Source organism: Mustelus asterias, chromosome 27, assembly GCF_964213995.1.
Source record: "Mustelus asterias chromosome 27, sMusAst1.hap1.1, whole genome shotgun sequence".
Classification (NCBI taxonomy): Eukaryota; Metazoa; Chordata; class Chondrichthyes; order Carcharhiniformes; family Triakidae; genus Mustelus; species Mustelus asterias.
The window spans coordinates 34,504,280-34,529,016 of record NC_135827.1 but is presented as its reverse complement, the minus strand read 5'-3'; the positions used below and the strand labels follow the sequence as shown (position 1 = coordinate 34,529,016).

Below are 24,737 nucleotides of genomic sequence, written 5' to 3'. Positions count from 1 at the left end.
TGCCTAGTATCGTACTATATAATACTGAGAACAGTACCCCCTCTTGGTTAGAGCCAGCTAGTTCAATCCTACATAGCGATTGTTTCATCAATCTCCTTAAGGATGGGCCTGTGTTTAAACGGTGCTACACGTGAATTGTTAAACCTCAACAAGGGGCCTTCCGTTTGAGGCGTCTCCCGCCTGAGATACAGAAAAGCTTTTTTTCCTTTGTTTCTCACTCTACTCACACCTACTCCCGCCAACCTAAAGACTGAGGCTGGGTGGGAAAATGATGCGCTCCCCCCACCCTCCCCTGCCTACTTCCCCCGTCCAGGGAGGGAAGTATAAAATTCTGCCTGTCGAGCTACCTTCGTCACACAGACTCCAGGAGTTCAGGAGGGAGATCTACTCCTGGCTTCTTGAGTGCATCCAGGGACGGGCAGTAAATGCTGACTTCTCCATGTACACCCAAAGTTGTTTATTAGTCACAAGTAGGCTTACGTTAACACTGCAATGGAGTTACAGTGAAATTCCCCGAGTCGCCACACTCCGGTGCCTGTTCGGGTACACTGAGGGAGAATTTAGCACGGCCAATGCACCCTAACCAGCACGTCTTTTGGCGTGTGGGAGGAAACCGGAGCACCCGGAGGAAACCCACGCAGACACGGGGAGAATGTGCAGACTCCGCACAGACAGTGACCCAAGCTGGGAGTTGAACCTGGGTCCCTGGCGCTGTGAGGCAGCAGTGCCAACCAAGCACTATGCCACCCGTACCGCCCTTCCCTGGGGCTGGGGCATAAAGGTGTCCACATTCTTAATTTTTACCCTTGACAATTCATCATTTAATGCTTCTGCTTTTGCAGATTCAGACCCTGGAGAGCAAGAAGGAGTTTGCTATGATGATGTTGGACAAAGCGGTGAATGAGGCAGAACTACAGATTTGCAACTTAAGGTCAGTGTCTAAGCATTGTAAACCGGTTTGTAATCTCATCGAACCAGACTTGGTCCTAATGAAATGATCCAAGGAGACAAAGCAAATACAAGATATTCATTTGACCAGAGTTCCAGCAAACTCAGAGAGTTGATTGATAAAGGTGATTGTGCCATATTGCCTTTTTCACCGCCCTTTTAACCTGCCTTTCTGCCTTGCATAGTCTTCTTTCTTCTCTGCCCTCCAATTCTTTTTATTCAAGTTTAGGGCTTTGCTCAACATCAGTCGGGATTTTCAGAGAGGAGGACAGTTTCCGAGATTTGGATTACTTCAGCCAGAATGCATTTCTTTTCCATCTCTTTCTTCGGCATCTCTTAGCCTCACCGTGACCACCGCAGTTTTTCTTTGCGCAGTCCTCTTTGCATCTCGGTGGACCATCAGAAATAATGGGTGGAACCTTCTGGCCTCGTTGGCGGTGAGCCTGGAAGCAGGAAGCGGATTTACATTGGAAGACTGATGTCGTGCCTGAATCCCGCTACTTTCTGACAGGATCAGGTCCTGGGCAGAAGTACCATGTTCGACCTTCCCGCCCTGTCACCAAGGGAGGCCCCTGCGGCCAATTAATGACTATTTAAGGGTCTCATTCCACCGGCTAACCAGCTGGTATTTGCCCAGCTGCAGGGAGGCCCGTCGCCATGGCAGCGAGCCAGGTGAACCTGTGCCTGCCACACTGGTGGGGTGGGGGCGGAAATACCCCTCGCTCAAACGAGGGGTATTTCCCCTCGAGCTGAAAAAGGAACGAGCTGAAAAAGGGGCTTAGGAGAGCTAGGAGGGGACATGAGAAGTCCTTGGCGGGTCGGATCAAGGAAAACTCCAAGGCTTTTTACTCTGATGTGAGGAATAAAAGAATGACCAGGGTGAGGTTAGGGCCGGTCAAGGACGGTAGTGGGAACTTGTGTATGGAGTCAGTAGAGATAGGCGAGGTGATGAATGAATACTTTTCTTCAGTGTTCACCAAGGAGAGGGCCATGTTTTTGAGGAAGAGAAGGTGTTACAGGCTAATAGGCTGGAGGAAATAGATGTTCGGAGGGAGGATGTACTGGCAGTTTTGAATAAACTGAAGGTCGATAAGTCCCCTGGGCCTGATGAAATATATCCTAGGATTCTTTGGGAGGCAAGGGATGAGATTGCAGAGCCTTTGGCTTTGATCTTTGGGTCCTCGCTGTCCACAGGGATGGTGCCGGAGGACTGGAGAATGGCGAATGTTGTTCCTCTGTTTAAGAAAGGGAATAGAAATGACCCTGGTAATTATAGACCGGTTAGTCTTACTTCGGTGGTTGGTAAATTGATGGAAAAGGTCCTTAGGGATGGGATTTACGACCATTTAGAAAGATGCGGATTAATCCGGGATAGTCAGCACAGATTCGTGAAGGGCAAGTCGTGCCTCACAAATTTGATTGAATTTTTTGAGGAGGTAACTAAGTGTGTTGATGAAGGTAGGGCAGTTGATGTCATATACATGGATTTTAGTAAGGCGTTTGATAAGGTCCCCCATGGTCGGCTTATGATGAAAGTGAGGAGGTGTGGGATAGAGGGAAAGTTGGCCGATTGGATAGGTAACTGGCTATCTGATCGAAGACAGAGGGTGGTGGTGGATGGAAAATTTTCAGATTGGAGGCAGGTTGCAAGCGGAGTGCCACAGGGATCAGTTCTTGGTCCTCTGCTCTTTGTGATTTTTATTAATGACTTAGAGGAGGGGGCTGAAGGGTGGATCAGTAAATTTGCTGATGACACCAAGATTGGTGGAGTAGTGGATGAGGTGGAGGGCTGTTGTAGGCTGCAAAGAGACATAGATAGGATGCAAAGCTGGGCTGAAAAATGGCAAATGGAGTTTAACCCTGATAAATGTGAGGTGATTCATTTTGGTAGGACTAATTTAAATGTGGATTACAGGGTCAAAGGTGGGGTTCTGAAGACTGTGGAGGAACAGAGAGATCTTGGGGTCTATATCCACAGATCTCTAAAGGTTGCCACTCAAGTGGATAGAGCTGCGAAGAAGGCCTATAGTGTGTTAGCGTTTATTAACAGGGGGTTGGAGTTTAAGAGCCGTGGGGTTATGCTGCAACTGTACAGGACCTTGGTGAGACCACATTTGGAATATTGTGTGCAGTTCTGGTCACCTCACTATAAGAAGGATGTGGAAGCGCTGGAAAGAGTGCAGAGGAAATTTACCAGGATGCTGCCTGGTTTGGCAGGTAGGTCTTATGAGGAAAGGTTGAGGGAGCTAGGGCTGTTCTCTCTGGAGCGGAGGAGGCTGAGGGGAGACTTAATAGAGGTTTATAAAATGATGAAGGGGATAGATAGAGCGAACGTTCAAAGACTATTTCCTCGGGTGGATGGAGCTGTTACGAGGGGGCATAACTATAGGGTTTGTGGTGGGAGATATAGGAAGGATATCAGAGGTAGGTTCTTTACGCAGAGAGTGGTTGGGGTGTGGAATGGACTGCCTGCAGTGATAGTGGAGTCAGACACTTTAGGAACATTTAAGCGGTTATTGGATAGGCACATGGAGCACACCAGGATGATAGGAAGTGGGATAGCTTGATCTTGGTTTCAGATAAAGCTCGGCACAACATCGTGGGCCGAAGGGCCTGTTCTGTGCTGTACTGTTCTATGTTCTATGTTCAAAGACACTGTGCCTGACTGAGGGACTGGGTATCGGGGGGAGGGGGGCAGTTGCTGAGAGGCACCCCTCGCTCGCCTACTTTGGCTTCCAGCCCCGCTCCCTCCCCGGGCAGAAGTGACGTAACGGCATTCTATGAAAAGTTATATCATGGATAATGGTAATCGAGACTGTTTTGACCTGTGGACTCTTGGCATGATTCTTGATTACTGGGTGGCACAGCGTCAGAAACCCAGGCTCAATTCCAGCCTCAGGTGACTGTGTTTGAACGTTCTCCCCATGTCTGCATGAGTTTCCTCCGGGCGCTCAAGTTTCCTCCAGCTGTCCAAGGATGTGTAGCTTGGCTGGATTATCCATGTTAAATTGCCCCTTAATGTCCAGAGATGTGCAGATTAGGTGGATTAGCCATGGTAAATGGCGTGAAGTTACGGGGATAGGATGGAGGGGAGGGCCTGGATGGGTCAGTGCAGACTTGATGGGCCGGATGGCCTCTTCCCACACTGTAGGAATTCTATGGTTCTGACGTTTTGTTCTATGATGTGCTTGACATATCTTCCCTTAGGGCGGCACGGTGGCACAGTGGTTAGCATTACTGCCTCTCAGCACCAGGGACCCGGGTTCGAATCCCGGCTTGAGTCACCATTTGTGTGGAGTTTGCACGTTCTCTCTGCGTCTGCATGGGTTTCCTCTGGATACTCCGGTTTCCTCCCACAATCCAAAGATGTGGGGGTTAGGTGGATTGGCCATGATAAATTGTCCCTTAGTGTCGAGGGGACTAGCTAAGATAAATGCTTGGGGTCATGGGAATAGGGCCTGGGTGGGATTGTGGTCGGTGAAGACTTGATGGGCCGAATGGCCTCCTTCTACACTGCAGGATTCTATGATTCTAGACAGACGAGTAAGACTCCGGTACTTTAAGCTATATCGAAAGAGAGAGAGAGTCTAGCGTGTGACCAACTGATGTCAGTGATACATCATTCTTCAGCTTATCCACTCTGTTAACCCTTCACATTGATCTATTTAATTGGTTGCATTTATTATAGATTCAGTAAGAGAGGTTAACTTTAAATGCTTTCTTGTGTTTAGAAGAGTTAGTTGGAAGCAATTGACTCGAGAAAAAGGGAAACCTGTGAAGATAGCCGTCAAATATGACACAACTGAATAAAACATTACATTTTAACCTTTCGCGCTTTTAATTCAGTAGAAAATAGAAATGATATATTTTATCATAAATGTATTATACAGTTGATAGATTTAAGTCCCATGTGAGGTCTCTGATCATTGTTCACAAATATTCCTTATTATCACAATTTTCAAATAACATTTTTTTATGTCAATATTTACAAGTTGTCTGGATGAATTATGAGTGCGAACAGGGATTCATAAATGCAAATCCTGCCCCTCTTCCACCTACTGCCGTCGATGCCCAGTAATTGTGATCATAGAATCATAGAGTGCCCACAGTGCATAAAGAGGCCATTCGGAGCCCATTGAGCCTGCATCGACAACAATCCCAACCAGGCCCTATCCCCGTAACCCCACGTATTTACCCTGCTAATCCATCAACCAGCCTCCCACTCACCGACTCTGTCTATACTTCCCGCTGCCTCGGCAAAGCAGCCAGCATATTTAAGGACCCCACGCACCCTGGACATTTTCTCTTCCACCTTCTTCCGTCGGGAAAAAGATGCAAAAGTCTGAGGTCACGTACCAACCGACCCAAGAACAGCTTCTTCCCTGCTGCCATCAGACTTTTGAATGGACCTACCTCGCATTAAGTTGACTTTTCTCTACACCCTAGCTATGACTGTAACTGTCTCGTTTCCTTCTCTATGAACGGTATGCTTTGTCTGTATAGCGCGCAAAAAACAATACTTTTCACTGCATGTTAATACATGTGACAATAATAAATCAAATCAAATCACAATCAAAGGGGCAATTTAGCATGGCCAATCAACCCAACTTGCACATCTTTGGACTGTGGGAGGAAACTGTAGCACCCGGAGGAAACCCACGCAGATATGGGGAGAATGTGCAAACTCCACACAGACAGTCACCCGGGGCTGGAATTAAACCCAGGTCACTGGCATAGAGGCAGCAGTGCTAACTGTGCCACTGTGCCACCCGCAAATTGTATGGAGGAGTGATACTGGAAATCTTAACTGAGCTTTTACTTGCCCTCTGTCACATCTGTATCCAGCTGCTACTTTCACACTTTACCTCAACTTCTGGCATTTCACTTGTGTTAAGAGTCACGTCACTGCTCCCATCCCCACCCTAACTGCAATGTCCTTTTGGAGTTGTAGTGTGCTTTCCATCCACTTTCCCGCATTCCGCCTGCAGGGATAGAGAGACTGCGTTTCCCAGCCTGTGCCCGGGACCCTCTTTGCTGGTTTTGGGGTGTGGGGGGTGAGTGGGATGATGGGTCAAACTGGCCAAGCTCACTCTGGCATCAGCTAAATATTGTTTTAAAATCTCCTTGTGGGTTTTCTTTGCCATTTTATTTATTCACCCACCGGATGTGGCTGTCACTGGCTGGGCCAACATTTATTACCCATCTCTGATTGCCTTTGAGCTGAGGGGCTTGCTAGGCCATTTCAGGGGGCAGTTAAGAGTCAACCATATCGCTGTGGCTCTGGAGTCACGTGTAGGTCAAGACCAGGCAAGGACGACAGATTTCCTTCCCTAAAGGACTTTAGTGAACCAGATGGGTTTTTCTGACAATTGACAATGGTTTCATGGTCGTCAGTAGATTCTTAATTCCAGATTTTATATTGAATTCAAATTCCACCAGCTACCGTGGCAGGATTGGAACCCGATCCTCAGAGCATTAGCCTGGGTCTCTGGATTGTTAGTCCAGCGACAATACCACTATGCCACCACCTCCCCTGGTGCCAGGAGGAGGGTTGGAAACCCTACTCCTCATGAAACACCCGTCCCCCTGTTCCACATTACTTAACCTCATCCCTGATCCTCTGTGATCCTGGGATTCGGTGGGGGTGATCCTGGGATTCGGGGAGGTGGGGGTGCGGGGGGAGAAGGGGGAATGGAGGGGGTTGGGAACTGTCATTCCAGCGGCAGCCACGACCTCTTCAGTGGTGCTGCTGAGCATGAGAGCTGCTGGCCTCTGATTGGCTGGGCGGCTCTGGCTGGGCGGGGCCTCTGGGGTCTTGATTCCAGCGGATGACCTGTCAGTGGCCTCGCCACTGCCTGATTGACCTGTAGTTGGGTGGTGGTGGGGGGGCCATCCCAGGTCTTTCGCCAGCTCACCAGCCAGGAGGCGAGACTTCTGGTCCTTCAAGATGCTTCCACCCCGTGTTTCACATGTCCATTCTTGTTTTGTTTAGCTCTGTCCCAGGAAGCTCAAACCTTGTGCTGAAATGGCAGGAAAGACAGAAAGACATCAAGGAACAAAAGGAGAATATAAATGTAAGACTTTAACCGTGCTGTGGGGAGGCACTGCCTTGTGACTGCCAAATTGGGAATGGGAGTATAACTATTCCTGTGCACGCCAAGCCTGCACTGACAGTGGGGCAGTGAATGTTGTGCCACCTTATCTGTGTTGCTAAGTCGAGGCTCGCTGGAATGTTCCAGCATCTACGGAAAAGAACGAAAGGGTTGCATTTATATGGCGCTTTTCACGGACCACGAGCTGAATAGATTGTAGTGACATGGAGCAAAGAGAAGTTGTGAAATGCAGAATTTGGCAGCTAATTCACTAGACATACAGTGACACTGTAATGGCAGCCAATTAATTTTAATCCTACATTAACGAAGAGAATCGTAGAATAGAATCGTAGAATCCCAACAGTGCAGAAGGAGGCCATTTGACCCATCGAGTCTGCACTGACCCTCCAATTGAGCATTATACTCGTGATCCCCTCTCCCCCCCCCACATATTTACAGCATTAATTCCTTTAACCTATACATCTCGGCGGCACGGTAGCACAGTGGTTAGCACTGCTGCTTCACAGCTCCAGGGTCCCGGGTTCGATTCCCGGCTCGGGTCACTGTCTGTGTGGAGTTTGCACATTCTCCTCGTGTCTGCGTGGGTTTCCTCCGGTTTCCTCCCACAGTCCAAAGATGTGCGGACTGGTTGATTGGCCATGTTAAATTGCCCCTTAGTGTCCTGGGATGCGTAGGTTAGAGGGATTAGCGGGTAAATATGTGGGGGTAGGGCCTGGGTGGGATTGTGGTCGGTGCAGACGCGATGGGCCGAATGGCCTCCTTCTGCACTGTAGGGTTTCTATGATTTCTATGATCTCAGGACACAATTATTTATCTCGGGGCAATTTACCGTGGCTAATTCACCTAACCTACGCATCTTTGCACACTACGGGCCAATTTAGCATGGCCAATCCTACACATCTTTGGAAACCAGAGCACCCGGAGCAAACCCACGCAGGCACAAGGAGAACGTGCAAACTCCACGCAGACAGTCACCCAAGGCCGGAATTGAACTTGGGTCCCTGGCGCTGTGAGGCGGCAGTGCTAACCACTGTGCCACCGTGCTGCCTTAAGAGTTTTTTGTGTTTTAGATTGCGAGCTTTATCATGATGGCAAAGGGATTTTTAAATTTGCAGTTTTCCTTTTATCTTTGTTTGTTTTCTATCTGGTTCTTCCTTAATTTGAACCAGGATCCTTCAGAAAACTTCACCTGAAACAGCGAGGACTGTCTTTTTCTCTTAAAAACCTGGGTTTCCTCCGAGTGCTCCGGTTTCCTCCCACACTCTAAAGAAGTGTGAGTTGGGAAGGTTGGCCACGCTAAATTGCCCCTTAGTGTCCAACGAGGTTTAGGTTAGGTGGGTCAGCCATGGGAAATGTGCGGGATTATGGGGATAGGGTGGAGGGGAAGTCTTGGGCGGGATGCATTTTTGGAGAGTCAGTACAGACTCAGTGGGCCGAATGGACGCCTTCTGCACAGTAGTGGGATTCTAACTGCTGACATCCTCTTGGTGTATTTCCAGCTGTTCTGTTCTGTGTTTTTCAGCACTTTTCTCCTCATCCCCGTGCCTCCTATTAATTTGCCCCAGAGCTAAGTGTTTTGGTAAATACCCCATCTGGCCACTAGATGGGGAATCCTTCCTGTAAGTGCAACGTGTTCCATCTGCTGCGGGCGGTTAAGTACATCAAACATCTCCTTTACTTTCTTGCACTAATCTGGCTGGTTTCTACCTGCGAGAGATCCCGAGTCTGACTAATTGCTGGTTATTTTGCGGGAGGCAAAGCGAGGATTCTGACCTCTGCTGTTGTTGCCTGTCGACAACGCCTCGGTGAATGACACCCTTGCCTCCCGAGTCACAGAGTTACAATGCAGAAGGTGGGCCATTCAGCCCATCGTGCCAGCTCTTTGGAAAGAGCTATCCAATCACCATTCTTTCCCAAAGGCGTTTGTTCCCCTTTGAGCCTTTATCCAATTTTCTGTTGGAAGTTGTTGAATCGCATTTCAGTGCCTTTTCTGGAAACACGTTCCGGATCCCAACAACTTGCGGCATCAGAGCCAAAGAGCGACACGGTGGCACAGTGGTTAGCACTGCGGCCTCACAGCGCCAGGGACCCGGGTTCGATTCCGGCCTCAGGTCACTGTCTGTGTGGAGTTTGCACGTTCTCCCCGTGTCTACGTGGGTTTCTTCCGGGTGCTCCGGTTTCCTCCCACATTCCAAAGATGCGTGGGTCAGGTTGATTGGCCGTGTTAAATTGCCCCTTAGTGTCAGGGAGATTAGAAGGGTAAATACGTGAGGTTATGGGGATAGTGCCTGGGTGTTGTTATGGTGGGATTGTTGTCGGTGTAGGCTTGATGGGCCGAATGGCCCTCTTCTGCAATGATTCTATGATTCTAAAGGTTTGTTCTTTTGCCAGTCATCTGTGTGTTTCCCATGACTGCCAATAAGTCTATTTCTCCATATTTTCTCTTATCAGAATCATCTGTGAGTTTGAGCACTTCATTTTGAGCGTCTATTATAGAAAGGATATTATTAAACTGGAAAGAGTGCAGAAACGATTGACTAGGATGCTACCGGGACTTGATGGTTTGAGCTATGAGGAGAGGCTGGATAGACTGGGACTTTTTTCTCTGGAGCGTAGGAGGCTGAGGGGTGACCTTATAGAGGTCTATAAAATAATGAGGGGCATAGATCAGCTAGGTAGTCAACATTTTTTCCCAAAGGTCGGGGAGTCTAAAACTAGAGGGCATAGGTTTAAGGTGAGAGGGGAGAGATACAAAAGGGTCCAGAGGGTCCAGACTTTTTTCACACAGAGGTTGATGAGTGTCTGGAACAAGCTGCCAGAGGTAGTAGTAGAGGCGGGTACAATTTTGTCTTTTAAAAAGCATTTGGACAGTGACATGGGTAAGATGGGTAGAGAGGGATATGGGCCAAATGTGGGCAATTGGGACTAGCTTAGTGGTTTAAAAAAAAGGGCGGCATGGACAAGTTGGGCCGAATGGCCTATTTTATGCTGTAAACCTCGAAGACTCCAATCAAATCTCCCTTTAACCTTCAGTGCTTTAGGGAGAATAACCCAACCTCGATGTAGAATCAGCTCTTGCTCCCGGGACCCTTTTTTTAAATCTTTATTCTTTTACGGGACCTGGGTGTCACTGGCAAGGCCAAGCATTTATTGCTACAACTGAGTGGCTTTCTCGGCCATTTCAGAGGGTGGGTTAAAGTTGACCACATGTGTCATATGTAGTAGCCCAGACCAGATAACAATGACCGATTTCCTTCCCTAAACTAGCTGGGGGGGTTTTTTAAGCCACGATTGCTGTCATGGTCACCATTACTGAGAACTGCCTTTATAATTCCAGATTTATGAATTGAATTGAAACTCCACCACTGGCTGCGGTGGGATTTGAACCCGCGTCCCCAGTCCGTGAGCCTGACCCTCTGGCGCGGTAATCCAGCTGCCGTCATTTGCTTCTACATTTGAAATGCACAAATCTAGGCTGACTCTCCGTTGCATGTGGGCATACATGTGGGTCAGGAGCAGGAATAGTTGGAGTGCAGCACTGTCTGCGATGCCGTTTGTCAGATGAGATGTTAAACTGAGGGCTCCGTGTGTGCACTCGAGTAGGTGTTTTTTTTTTTTGATTTAATTCGAATTCCACCATCTGCCGTGGCGGGATTCGAACCCGGGTCCCCAGAACGTTCGCTGAGTTTCTGGATTAATAGTCTAACGATAATACCACCAGGCCATTGCCTGCTCCACACTGCTGCCTCACTGCTCCAGCGACCCGGGATCGATTCCCGGCTTGGGTCATTGTCTGTGCAGAGTCTCCCCGTGTCTGCGTGGGTTTCCTCCGGGTGCTCCGGTTTCCTCCCACAGTCTGAAAGACGTGCTGGTTAGGTGGATTGGTCATGCCAAATGCTCCCTCAGTGTAACCCGAACAGGCACCGGAGTGTGGCGACAAGAAGATTTTCGCAGTAACTTCATTGCAGTGTTAATGTAAGCCTACTTGTGACTAATAAATAAACTTTAAAAACTTTTAACTTAGTGACACTAATAAATAACTATACACAATGTGATGTAGCTTGTTCTTGTGAATCCCGCCTACAGAATCAATTCAATGGTCACATTCAGATGGTGAAGAATGGGACAAAGTTGAGTAGTCTTCCTCATATACAGTTTCCGACACTGCCACCCGCTCCTCCCGCAGTGCTGGTAAGTTACAGTACTTTATAACCTTGTAACGCAGCTCGACAAGTGGAAAACTAGCTGAACGTGAACATAACTGGGGTCCCCTCCAGATTCAAACACTGTAAACAGCAATGCTGCTGTATAATAGTTTCACGCACTTAAGACCAGTTGTCCTTCCTTTGGCAGTACTTTCTCGTTCAAAAAAAGCACTCAAGAACAAAATTGCCAGGGTGAGTGTGGTATGGACATTACTCGGCAACTCTGAAAGCAACAGCGTTTGTCATTCCCACAACTCACCGCCAGGAAAGCTAAAGAATATAATGTACAGAAGTGCTGGAAAAGCTCAGCAGGCCTGGCCGCATCTGCGGAGAGACGGAGTTAATTTCGGACTGGAAATGTTAGCTCTATTTTTCTCTCTACAGATTCCGTCCAGCCCTGCTGAGAGTTTTGCCAGCACTTTCTGTTTTTATTCCAGTATCTGCATGATTTTGTGTTTAAGAATATCGGGAATAGGATCAGGAGTAGATCATTTGGTCCCTTGAACCTGCACTGCCATTCAGTAAGATCGTGGCCGAACTTCCACACATCAACTTCATTTTTCCATGTATTCCAGGTTCAGTTTGTATCCAAAGTTCAGTTGATGTCAGTCTTGTGTAGACTCCATGACTGAGCATCTACAAACCTCTGTGGTGGAAAATGCAAGAAATTCACAACCCTCATCTCGCTCCAAAATGGCCGACACTTTATCTTGAACCTGTGACCCCTAGTTCTAAATTCTTCAGCCAGTGGGGGAAGCAGCCTCTTAACATCCCCTTACCAAGCCCCCTCGGAGTTTTATACGTTTCAATGAAATTATTCTTCCAATCTCCAGAGAATATAGTCTTATTTTGCTCAATATCAACAGAATTGTCCCCACACATGCACCCACACGCGCACCCACACGCGCACCCACACGCGCACCCATAGGGGCACCCACAGGGGCACCCACACGCGCACCCACACGCGCACCCACAGGCGCACCCACAGGCGCACCCACACGCGCACCCACACGCGCACCCACACGCGCACCCACACGCGTACCCACTGACCCGCACCCACTGACCCGCACCCACTGACCTGCACCCACTGACCACACACACACACACACTGACACACACACACAGACCACACCCCGACACATACACCCGACACACACCCACGCACACACACACTCACATGCACAAACATACCCGACACATACAGACTCACACCCCGACACACACAGACCTACAACCTGACACACACACAGACGCACACACACACACAGACCCACACCCCCACATACACACACACACACCTTATCCATTTGTTCAGGCAATTATGTCACTTTGAAAAAACAGACTGGCCCCAAATGTGCTCAGAGGACTTTGCTGCTTTCCTGTTGTAACTCCCATCAGAACAGTTAACACGTTCGTGTGAAATTCCTGTGCTCACTCGCCATTATCCCATCTAAAACTGTAATTTTCAGAGCACCATTCATAAACAGGCTGTAGCCGTTAGCAGTATTTTCTGTGTTTGACAGTTCCATTCGCTGCTGTGGTTGCTATTGTAGAGATGCATTGTTTCTGTCGAGATAATGACTCGGTTCTGCCTCATGGCCGAACATGAACATTCTCCTAATTCTCTGCTTTTTGTTTCCTGTTTTGAACTGCCAGCCTGATCCAGTGCTTCAGAGAACATGGCAAGCTCCTCCAGTGTTACCTCCGTTTTTCCCCAGTAACGTACATTCCACGGTGCCTTCACATGCAGCCGTCGCTTACCCGGCGGGTTTTCCAGCTACAAGTTTCCTGCCCGGCCTGGGGGAACAGTCGGAGTTTGCTGGCCGCAGCGCTCCGCCTGCCTCTAACCCTGCTAGCAAACTGGAGAAACTCTTGGAGAAACTGGAGGCAAGATTCCCTAACTCCAGTAGGTACGCTGTTCTCGAACCCGCGGTTCAAAGTACTCGGCCCCGTATGCTGTTTGGTTTGAATCAAATCAAATGCGCTGGAAAGATTGTGGTGACTTAGGATTTCCCCTGTGTCTGCCCCTGGCCGGTGAGCTGTGAGTCAGGAGGGCATCAGATGAACGATTGAAGGGGCAAAAGATTGCAGGGTTATCAGAGAATCATAGAATCCCTATAGTTCAGAAGGAAGCCATTTGGCCCATCAAGTCTGTACCGACCACAATCCCACTCGGGCCTATTCCCGCAACCCTCATTTACTCTGCTAATCCCCCTGACACTAGGGTCAATTTAGCATGGCCAATCAACCTAACCCGTACACCTTTGGTTGTGGTGAGAGAGAGCAGTGGAGTGGGTCTACTTGTGGGCGGCACGGTGGCACAGTGGTTAACACTGCTGCCTCACTGCGCCAGGGACCCGGGTTCGATTCTGGCTTTGGGTCACTGTCTGTGTGGAGTTTGCACGTTCTCCCTGTGTCTGCGTGGGTTTCCTCCGGGTGCTCTGGTTTCCGCCCACACTCCAAAGATGTGCAGGTTAGGTGGATTGGCCATGCTAAATGTATGGGGTTACACGGATAGGGCGGAGGAGAGGGCCTGGGAAAGGTGATCTGTGGGAGAGTCGGTGCAAACTCGATGGGTTCTGCACTGTACGGATTCTACGATCGCTCTCTCAAGGAGCCACCATGAACATGCTGTGCAAAAACGGCACCTTCCGGGTTATTCCATTCTGTGACTAACCAGCACCTGGTTATTTATTTTTGATTTGACTTATTATTGTCACATGTACTGGTATACAGTGAAAAGTATTATTTCTTGCGCGCTACATAGACAAAGCATACCGTACATAGAGAAGGAGAGAGTGCAGAATGTAGTGTTACAGTCATAGCCAGGGTGTAGAGAAAGATCAACTTAATACAAGGTAGGTCCATTCAAATGTCTGACAGCAGCAGGGAAGAAGCTGTTCTTGAGTCGGTTGGTACGGGACCTCAGACTTTTGTATCTTTTCCCGATGGAAGAAGGTGGAAGAGAGAATGTCCGGGGTGCGTGGGGTCCTTAATTATGCTGGCTGCTTTGCCGAGGCAGCAGGAAGTGTAGGCAGAGTCAATGGATGGGAGGCTGGTTTGAGTGATGGACTGGGCTTCATTCACGAACTTTTGTAGTTCCTTGTGGTCTTGGGCAGAGCAGGAGCCATACCAAGCTGTGATACAACCAGAAAGAATGCTTTCTATGGTGCATCTGTAAAAGTTGGTGAGAGTTGTAGCGGACATGCCAACTTTCCTTTTCCTTTTCTCTTCCTTCGTGCCAGGGCCCAACTTACCCACATTCTCCAGCAGATTAAGAACTCGCGTGGAACTATTGCTGGCCTTTCCGTCGATGAACTCATCCATCAAGTGGCTGAGAGGCTGGTGGAAACCGAACAGGTGGGTGCCAAACATTGAAACTGAAACCGAGCACTCAGTATGCAAGTGAGAAAGCCAATATTTGATTATGGGCGGCACGGTGGCACAGTGGCTGGCACTGCAGCCTCACAGCGCCAGGAACCTGGGTTCGATTCCGGCCTTGGGTGACTGTGTGGAGTTTGCATGTTCTCCCCGTGTCTGCGTGGGTTTCCTCCGGGTGCTCCGATTTCTTCCCACAATCCAAAGATGATGTGGAGATGCCGGCGTTGGGCTGGGGTGGACGCAGTAAGGAGTCTCACAACACCCAGGTTAAAGTCCAACAGGTTTATTTGGAATCACGAGCTTTCGGAGCGCTGCTCCTTCAGATGAGTGTCTGATGAAGGAGTAGTGCTCCAAAAGCTCATGATTCCAAATAAACCTACAGTCTAAAGATGTGCGGGTTAGGTGGATTGGCCATGCTGAATTGCCCATTATGTCAGGGGGATTAGCGGGGTGAATATGTGGGGTTACGGGGATAGGGCCTGGGTGGGATGGTTGTCAGCGCAGATGGGCCAAATGGCTTCCATCTGTTCTATACAGATTCTACGCTTAATAATAAGTTATCGCACGGTGCCTCAAATCTGATCAATGGAACTGTTCCCTTTGATTCTCTGAACATTTTTAAAGGAGGAATTTTCTGAATTAGTGCTGCTGTATTACAGGGATTGGAATCCGCTACTAATAGAACTTTAAAGTTTCATCAAGTGGTGGGAGTGGATAGCTCCCATTAACTGTGCCCAGTTGAATGGCAATGCCAGAGCAGAGATTGCATGAAGAGCGATGGGTATTAAATACCAATGTGAAACCCGCGTCCTAAAACACAGCAAATTTGTCGCATATTGCAGGGGCTGGAATGGCCTAAAAAACTGATAGCAGGCAAGTGTTTCCAATGTTAATGAGTGTAAATTTAAAATATATATTTTTCCCCCATCACTCTGGCCAGGCACAACCAATGCATCTACTTCGAGGCTCTGTCACGGCACCTGGACACTTCCCACTGGCTACTTCTCAGACCAGCCCTTACCTGGTCATGCCGAACAGTAGCACTGGAGCCCAGACTTCATACCAAGAGAGTCCAGCGATGGTTAGTAAATTCCCTTGCCTTCATTAAGGGAAATTTCTTTGTTCTGCTCTGCGTTTTGTACTGACTGCCTCTGGCCCAAGAGACGCTGGACTGGACTCGGCAGATCTTGGGAGAATGATGGGCGCATCCTGGAGCGAGATAGGAGCTGTGGCTCAATGGTTAGCACCGCTGCCTCAGAGCGCCAGGGACCCGGGTTCAGTTCCCGGCTTGGGTCACTGTCTGTGCAGAGTCTGCACATTCTCCCCGTCTCTGCGTGGGTTTCCTCCCACGGTCTGAAAGACGTGCTGGTTAAGTGCATTGGCCATGCTAAATTCTCCCTCATTGTACCCGAACAGACGCAGAGTGTGGCGACTAGGGGATTTTCACAGTAACTTCATTGCAGTGTTAATGTAAGTCAACTTGTGACACTAATAAATAAACTTAAAATAAAACTCAGCCTTGAGTTCAAACAGAGCCCGTTTTGGCTGTAGCTCGAGCCTTAACCCAAATTGAGTCATGAATTGCTTGAGTCGATGTAAATGCTCTGGAAGGGCAGAAGGGTCTGTATAATTGTCATGGCCTGAAGATGTTTTCAAATACCTGCTCATTCAACATAAAAGGGCTGCTGATGTCCGTGAGAGTTTTGGAAAAAAAAAACTCTGCTGGACTGCTTTGATTGACAGGTGTAGGTTGGCATTGAATTGGCATGGGAGGGCTGAGGGACGGAGGATCTAACAGTAAAACAACTACCAACACCCTGCTTTTGGGGTTCACTGGCCCAGCGTTATCTGCACCCTCACCCCCCCTCTCCCACCCGCTGAGTGAAAATTGCAGGAAACATTTGAACCAAGGCGTTTCTAACAAGTTGGAAATTTTCCCACCCACTCTTCCCAAATGCCCTGTTGAGTTACTGGATGGGGAAACCATGCAGACGCTACGACAACGGATGAATGAACACCGCTCGACAATCACCAGGCAAGACTGTTCTCTTCCTGTGGGGGAGCACTTCAGCAGTCACGGGCATTCAGCCTCTGATCTTCAGGTAAGCGTTCTCCAAGGCGGCCTTCACGACACACGACAGCGCAGAGTCGCTGAGCAGAAACTGATAGCCAAGTTCCGCACACATGAGGACGGCCTAAACCGGGATGTTGGATTTATGTCACATTATCAGTAACCCCCACAGCTTGCCCCCTGGACTTGCAGGCTGTCCTGTCTGGAGACAATACACATCTCTTTAACCTGTGCTTAATGCTCCCTCCACCCACATTGTCTGTATCTTTAAGATCTGGCTGGCTGTAGAGATTTGCATTCTAATTAGTATTCTGTAACTTGATTTTGTGTCTCTGTGCCCTGTTTGAGAGCAGATTTCCACTCCATCTGACGAAGGAGCAGCGCTCCGAAAGCTAATGGCATTTGCTACCAAATAAACCTGTTGGACTTTAACCTGGTGTTAAAACTCTTACCGAGTTACTGGATCACCAGAGTTGGGAGAGCTACAGGTCTCGGTTAGAATCCAAATGAGAGGTTTGATTAAGAGTTAGTGTCATGTTGTTGATGTTGTGGCGAGTTGGATGTCAGGCGGATAATAAGGATTTAGGTGTGTGTGTTAGTGAAAGAGTTGAATATAATGTAGTGAAATCGAGCAAGGAGAAGCTGTGAAATACAGAAGTTGGGTGCTAATTCATACAACGTAGACGTACAGTGACCCTGCACTGACTGCCACTTTGTTTTAATCGTACGTCAACAAGTAGATTTACACAAACTAGTCTCGTATCTCCTGGGATTTAGCAGGTTTTGGGGTGATTTGATCAAAGTTTGCAAGACAATCAGGGGTACAGAAAGGGAATCTAGAATAGAACTATATCTAATTGTTACGGGGCGGTTTCTGATCGTTACGGGACAGCTTCTGATCATTACATGACGGTTTCTGATCGTTACGGGACGGTTTCTGATCATTAGGGGGCGGTTACTGATCATTACATGACGGTTTCTGATCATTACGGGGCGGTTACTGATCATTACATGACGGTTTCTGATCATTACAGGGCGGTTACTGATCATTACATGACGGTTTCTGATCATTACAGGGCGGTTACTGATCATTACATGACGGTTTCTGATCATTACGGGGCGGTTTCTGATCGTTACAGGGCGGTTACTGATTGTTACGGGGCGGCTTCTGATCGTTACGGGGCGGTTTCTGATCGTTACAGGGCGGTTACTGATTGTTACGGGGCGGCTTCTGATCGTTACGGGGTGATTTCTGATCGTTACAGGGCGGTTACTGATTGTTACGGGGCGGTTTCTGATCGTTACAGGACGGTTTCTGATCGTTACGGGGTGATTTCTGATCGTTACAGGGCGGTTACTGATTGTTACGGGGCGGTTTCTGATCGTTACGGGACGGTTTCTGATCGTTACAGGGCGGTTTCTGATCGTTACGGGGCGGCTTCTGATCGTTACGGGGTGATTTCTGATCGTTACAGGGCGGTTACTGATTGTTACGGGGCGGTTTCTGATCGTTACGGGACGGTTTCTAATCGTTACGGGGCGGTTTCTGATCGTTACAGGGCGGTTACTGATTGTTACGGGGCGGTTTCTGATCGTTACGGGACGGTTTCTGATCGTTACAGGGCGGTTTCTGATCGTTACGGGGCGGCTTCTGATCGTTACGGGGTGATTTCTGATCGTTACGGGGCAGTTTCTGATCGTTACGGGGTGATTTCTGATCATTACGGGGCGGCTTCTGATCGTTACGGGGTGATTTCTGATCGTTACAGGGCGGTTTCTGATCGTTACGGGACGGTTTCTGATCGTTACAGGGCGGTTTCTGATCATTACGGGGCGGCTTCTGATCATTACGGGGCGGTTTCTGATCGTTACGGGGCGGTTTCTGATCGTTACGTGACGGTTTCTGATCGTTACGGGGCGGCTTCTGATCGTTACGGGGTGATTTCTGATCGTTACGGGGCAGTTTCTGATCGTTACGGGGCGGTTTCTGATCGTTACGGGGTGGTTTCTGAGCGTTACGGGGCAGTTTCTGATCGTTACGGGGCGGTTTCTGATCGTTACGGGGCAGTTTCTGATCGTTACGGGGCAGTTTCTGATCGTTACGGGGCGGTTTCTGATCGTTACGGGGCGGTTTCTGATCGTTACGGGGCGGTTTCTGATCGTTACGGGGCGGTTTCTGATCGTTACGGGGCGGTTTCTGATCGTTACGGGGCGGTTTCTGATCATTACAGAAGCATGTCTGCTGGTTGGGGAGTCTACAATCAGGGATGTACTGTCTAAATGTTTAGAGTTTTCCAGAGTGAACAGAGGAACCACTTCACACAAAAGGGGACAGATGTTTAGAACCCTGGTCTGTAAACAGCAATTGATACTCAATCAATTATTGATTTTAAGTCTGAAATTGCTAGATGTCTGTTAGTCGATGTCATTAGGGGGATATGGGGCTAAGGTGGGTGGAGGGGATTAGGTCACAAAGCAACCAGTGATCTCATTGAATGGTAGAACTAGTTTGAGGGGGCGGATTGCCCCCGTCCTGTTCCTATGCAAGATCCCCCAAACAAGAGGTTGTAGTCTGAAAGACGTGTTGGTTGGGGTGGATTGACCCGAACAGGCGCCGGAGTGTGGCGACTAGGGGATTTTCACAGTAACTTCATTGCGGTGTTAATGTAAGCCTACTTATGACTAATAAATAAATAAACTTTAACTTAGATTTCATGCTTATTTCCAAGATTTTTATTTTAAATGTGATTGCTGAATATACTTCATTTTATAACAAATTCTCCGCATTGATTGGGCTCCTTTCAACTTCAGATGCCGGGCAGTCCGCGACTTTGTTTGATGTGTCAGAAGGTCGTTCACATCAGTGAGGTGCAGCCAATGGCCTGTTCACACGTTGTCCACAGAGAGGTGAGTGTCCCACTTCCTTCTATTAATCAGTCGACCTCTCGCGGGCCCCAATTCTCACCTGAAAATCATTCTTCTTCTGTCGACTGTGGCCGTGGCAAAAAAAACTTTGAGGATGTTTTTTGGGGTGTGGGTTATTTTCACCGCTGGCCAGAATTGCTCACGAGCCATTGGTCCCAAAATAAGTAAATCAGTTAGCACTGCTGCCTCACAGCGCCAGGGACCCGGGTTCGATTCCAGCCTCGGGGTGATTGCGTCTCGAGTTTGCACGTTCTCCTTGTGTCTGCACGGGTTTCCTCCGGATGCTCCGTTTTCTCTCTCAGTCCATAGATGTGCAAGTTATAGGGATTAGCAGGGTATATGTGTGGGGTTACGGGGATAGGGTGGGGAGAGGGCCTGGGTAAGATGCTCTCTCAGAGAGTCGGTGCAGACTTGATGGGCCAAATGGCCTCTTCTGAATTGTAGGGATTCTATGAGTTGTGAATGTAAATCATTGGGAGTTTAATTTATTCCTAGTTCCACTCTCCCAATGTCTTAATCGATTGGCTGCATGCAAGAGCCCTGTTGTTAAGAACAGGTATATTTATTTGGATGCTGGAGCCTAAATTGTTGCGGGTGGGGGGGATCGGATTATTTGACGAACCATAGAATCATAGAATCTCTACAGTGCAGGAGGAGGCCATTCGGTCCATCAAGTCTGCACTGACGACAATCCCACCAGGGCCCTATCCCCATAACCCCATGCATTTGCCCTGCTAATTCCCCTGACACTAAAGGACAATTTAGCACGGCCAGTCAACATAACTGCACATCTTTGGACTGTGGGAGGAAACCCACGCAGACAAGGGGGGAACATGCAAACTTCACACAGACAGTCACCCAGTTGAGCCCGGGTCCCTGGCGCTGTGAGGCAGCTGTGCTAACCAACCACTGTGCCACCCAGTAACCAAGAACCATGCCAAGAGTCCACAGATCATGAGGACTCCTCAAAACAGTCTCAATTACCATTATCCATGATATTACTTTTCATAGAATGCCATTACGTCACTTCTGCCCGGGGAGAGAGCGGGGCTGGAAGTTAAAGCAGGCGAGGGACGGGTGCGTCTCAGCAACTGCCCCCCTCCCCCAATACCCAGCCCCTCAGTCAGGCACAGTGTCTTTGATCGAGGGGTTCGTTACGCCCCCACCCCACTTCACCAGGGTGGCAGTCACAGGTTCAGCTGGCTCACTGCCATGGCGTGCAAACTCCACAGAGACAGCCACCTGAACCGGGAATCGAGCCTAGGTCGCTGGTGCTGTGAGGCAGCAGTGCTGACCATTGTGCCACCGTGCCGTCCCAGCGATAGGCCCGCTGACCTCAGGCGGGAATTTGCGATTGCAGGGCAGGCGAGACTGGAAAATCCCACCCAAGGAGTTGTGTGTCAAGGACCATCTGAATAATCCCCAGTATCGTGATGGATGAGTCGTTTTCTGCAGCCTTTAGTTCTCCAGACCAGAAAATTCCAGGTGTAGATTGCCAACGTGTAATGCTCACTAATCTTGTGTGAGGAAATGGCTTGTGTGAGGAGATAAACTTTGGCCACTAAGAGAAGAAACTGGGAAGGATTCCTACCCTTTGTTGCGGCATTATCCTGAGAGGCTACAAGTCGAATTTACAATCTCCCATTCTGTCCCGTTCAGACTAGGATCACCAGTCCCTACCCCCATCTTGAGTGCTAAGTTTCCTGATAGTAACGGCCCCCTGTCTGCTTCTGATTGAAGGAGTTGATTTCGTCTGCAACTTTGGGTGGTGCCGGCGATGCAGGAAGTGCTTGTGGCATCTCTTCCTCTTGTCTTACACCCTATTATGTCCCCTTCCCATGGTTATCGCAGTTGAGGTCAGTAACTTTTAACAAGTGAGGGAGTGGCCCTTCAAATTTGGTTCAGCAACTGAATCAATGGATTTAGAATTGAGTCCCGTATTATAACCGACATTCTAAGTCAGTTCAGGCAGACAGCATGGCAGAATGTTCACAGAATATGGGGAGGCGATGGCCTAGTGGTATTATCGCTAGACTATTAATCCAGAAACTCAGCTAATGTTCTGGGGACCCGGGTTCGAATCCCGCCACAGCAGACGGTGGAATTTGAATTCAATAAAAATATTTGAAGTTAAGGATCTACTGATGTCAATTGTCGGAAAAACCCATCTGGTTCACTAATGTCCTTTAGGGAAGGAAATCTGCCATCCTTATCTGGTCTGGCCTACATGTGACTCCAGAGCCACAGCAATGCAGTTGACTCTCAACTGCCTCTCTGAAATGGCCGAGCGGGACACTCAGCTCGAGTGTGACTAGGGATGGGCAACAAATGCTGGCCAGCCATTTGTTGCTTTAGAATGAATTTTTTTTAAAATCACAGAGTTGTTAGGGTGCGGAAGGAGGCCATTTGGCCCATCGTATGTCTGCACCAACTCTCCAAACAAGCATCATGACCGAGTGCCATTTCCCTGCCTTTTCCTCCGTATTCCTACGCATTGATTCAATAAAGCAATCAATTATCCTTTTCTTGAAAGACGCCTTCCTGTGGTTCATGCTCAAATTTTTAAAGAACATCAAACATCCAAGGAGAAAAGATTATTTTATTCATCAAAGTCCCTTCCCTCTGTAGATACCTGAGCTGTCAAAACCATACTTAGGTTTGCTTGGCTCTTCCACAATGTGACATTTCGAATGATCTGTAAGAGCTCAGGAAATGCCTTTCTTCTTGCTGTTTAGATGGGGCCTGCCTGCAAGTTGTTCCCGGGTTTAATTGTGTCTCGTGTGTTTTTTTTTTCCTACTGCAGTGCATCAAATTCTGGTCACAATTCAACAAAAACAGTAGCTGCCCTTTCTGCCCCACACTGAGGTAATGCATGTCTCCGACGGGCAGGACTGGCGAGGAGGTGGAGGAATCCATATCGGTCCGACATTCTTCTTCTTACTTGGAGCATTCTGAGAGGATTGCACTCCTGAGTACGATTCGCGCTATTTATGTTTTTAGAAAAACAACGTGCCAGACCTCAAAGCGGGTAGCTGACATACCACAAACGTGTTAGATCATATTAAATTGACACCAGTGTTCTAAAAATGGTGGGAAAAATATTATGCTGGATTTTCTATTTTTAAGAGAGTTAAAGCTGGTTTGAGATTCTCTCCTTTTTCTGACGAATAAAATGCATTGGTTGGGAAATCTGTCGTGTTTGTTGTTTATGGTCGGATTGTCAATGCAGCAAACTTTGTTGTTTCCCTCCATGTTTTTCTGTTTGGCGGCACAGTGGTTAGCACTGCTGCCTCACAGCGCCAGGGAATCGGCTTCGATTCCCGGCTCGGGTCACTGTCTGCGCAGAGTTTGCACGTTCTCCCCCATGTCTGCGTGGGTTTCCTCCAGGTGCTCGGGTTTCCTCCCACAGTCCAAAGATGTGCGGGTTAGGTGGATTGGCCATGCTAAATTGCCCCTTAGTGTCAGGAGGACTGGCTAGGGTAAATGTATGGGGATAGGGTCTGGGTGGGATGGTAGTTGGTGCAGACATGATGGGCCGAATGGCCACCTTCCGCACTGTAGGGATTCTATGATGTCTTTTTGTAGGACTCACGCTAAATTGTCAGACAAAAATAATAGGTGAGCTTTAAAACCATAGAACATTACAGCTCAGAAACAGGCCTTTTTGCCCTTCTTGGCTGTGCCGAACCATTTTTCTGCCTAGTCCCACTGACCTGCACCTGGACCATATCCCTCCACACCCCTCTCTTCCATGTACCTGTCCAAGTTTTTCTTAATTGTTAAAAGTGAGCCCGCATTCACCACTTCATCTGGCAACTCCTGTCTCTGTGGGGAAGCCTTGTTGCCCACTAGCAGCTGAAAGAAATATTGTGTTGGGACTTTGGAGATAAAAACGGCAATGAATCGAAGGTTTATTTATTGTCGATGGTCGATTTACTTCCATCTCATTATCCAGATATTGGGGGTGATCTTACCATAGCACCCTGCCGGCCAATAGGCGGGGCAAGCTGGTAAGATCACGCGGGAGCCGAGAAATCTGGTTTGCGCCTGATTTCTCACCTCGTTATTTAAACCAGCACCGGATCCCCAGCGAGATCAGCCTTGCGCCCATTTCCAGTGTGAATGAACTGAATAAATATTTACATCTAATTTAAATATTATTTAAATAAATTAGCAAGACTGAATAATTATTCAAATCTAATTTAAATATAGTTTAAATGAAATTAACGAGCCCGGGATTCAATCATCCGGGCTCACTTGTCTCTGTGGCCTCGCGGGAGAGGTTCTGTCCAGCGAGGAAAACAGCTGGTCCCCACGAACAGGGACCAAGTGTGATGGCCTTGCTGGTAGAACTGGAAGCCATTGAGGTTCCCCGGGAAGGTCAGGAGCAAGGGGGATGCCCCTTGGGCTGTGCCATCCTGTCAGGGCCAGCCTGGCACTGCCCACCAGGCACCTTGGCAGCACCCACTGGGCAGTGCCAAGGGCTGGGGCCTGAGAGGGTGGGGCCAACCAGGGGGGGGCAGTCAGTGGAGGGGGGAGGGATGGCACTGCATACTCTGCAGGTGATCTACACCTACACATCTTTGGAGTGTGGGAGGAAACCGGAGCACCCGGAGGAAACCCACGCAGACATGGTGAGAATGTGCAAACTCCACCCAGAAAGTGACTCAAGCTGGGAATCGAACCCGGATCCCTGGCGTTATGAGGCACCAGTGCTAACCACTGAGCCATTGTGCTGCCCATGTATATTTATATTTTATGTTTAAGGGGAATGTTTAGAAATTCAGCTTTATGCTGCAAACAGTCGGTGTGTCTGCAAGGAATGCAGCTTAGATTTTGGAAGAACAGGATAATTATTCATTTCAATCTTGCAAGCTTTGAATACGGGTCCCTGGCGCTGTGGGGCAGCAGTGCCATTGTGCCACCATGCTGTCCTTAATCAGTGTGCTTGTCTAAACGTCCCTGTTACCGTCGATTGTTGCTTTGAACACTCTGCACCTCAGGTGAGGAAGCTTAGACGATATATAATTTTAGTGCACTTCCAGGTGCCTCTTTTCCAATTGTCCCCAACTCTAATCCCAAGGGTAGGTTGGC

The 24,737-nt window shown here is 48.6% G+C and overlaps 1 protein-coding gene across 1 annotated transcript in view; it reads left to right on the top strand.

Moving 5' to 3' along the window:
* The window catches only part of LOC144479919 (RING finger protein 214-like), a 51,349-nt gene extending 28,524 nt beyond the window's left edge, over positions 1-22,825 (top strand). The window contains exons 9-16 of the mRNA XM_078198970.1: positions 843-931; positions 6,941-7,022; positions 11,148-11,252; positions 12,923-13,176; positions 14,512-14,626; positions 15,588-15,728; positions 19,530-19,625; positions 22,447-22,825. Coding sequence (XP_078055096.1) covers positions 843-931; positions 6,941-7,022; positions 11,148-11,252; positions 12,923-13,176; positions 14,512-14,626; positions 15,588-15,728; positions 19,530-19,625; positions 22,447-22,512 — 948 coding nt within the window. The 3' untranslated portion in view covers positions 22,513-22,825. The remainder of the gene's footprint in view (positions 1-842; positions 932-6,940; positions 7,023-11,147; positions 11,253-12,922; positions 13,177-14,511; positions 14,627-15,587; positions 15,729-19,529; positions 19,626-22,446) is intronic.
* Positions 22,826-24,737: the final 1,912 nt, after the last annotated feature.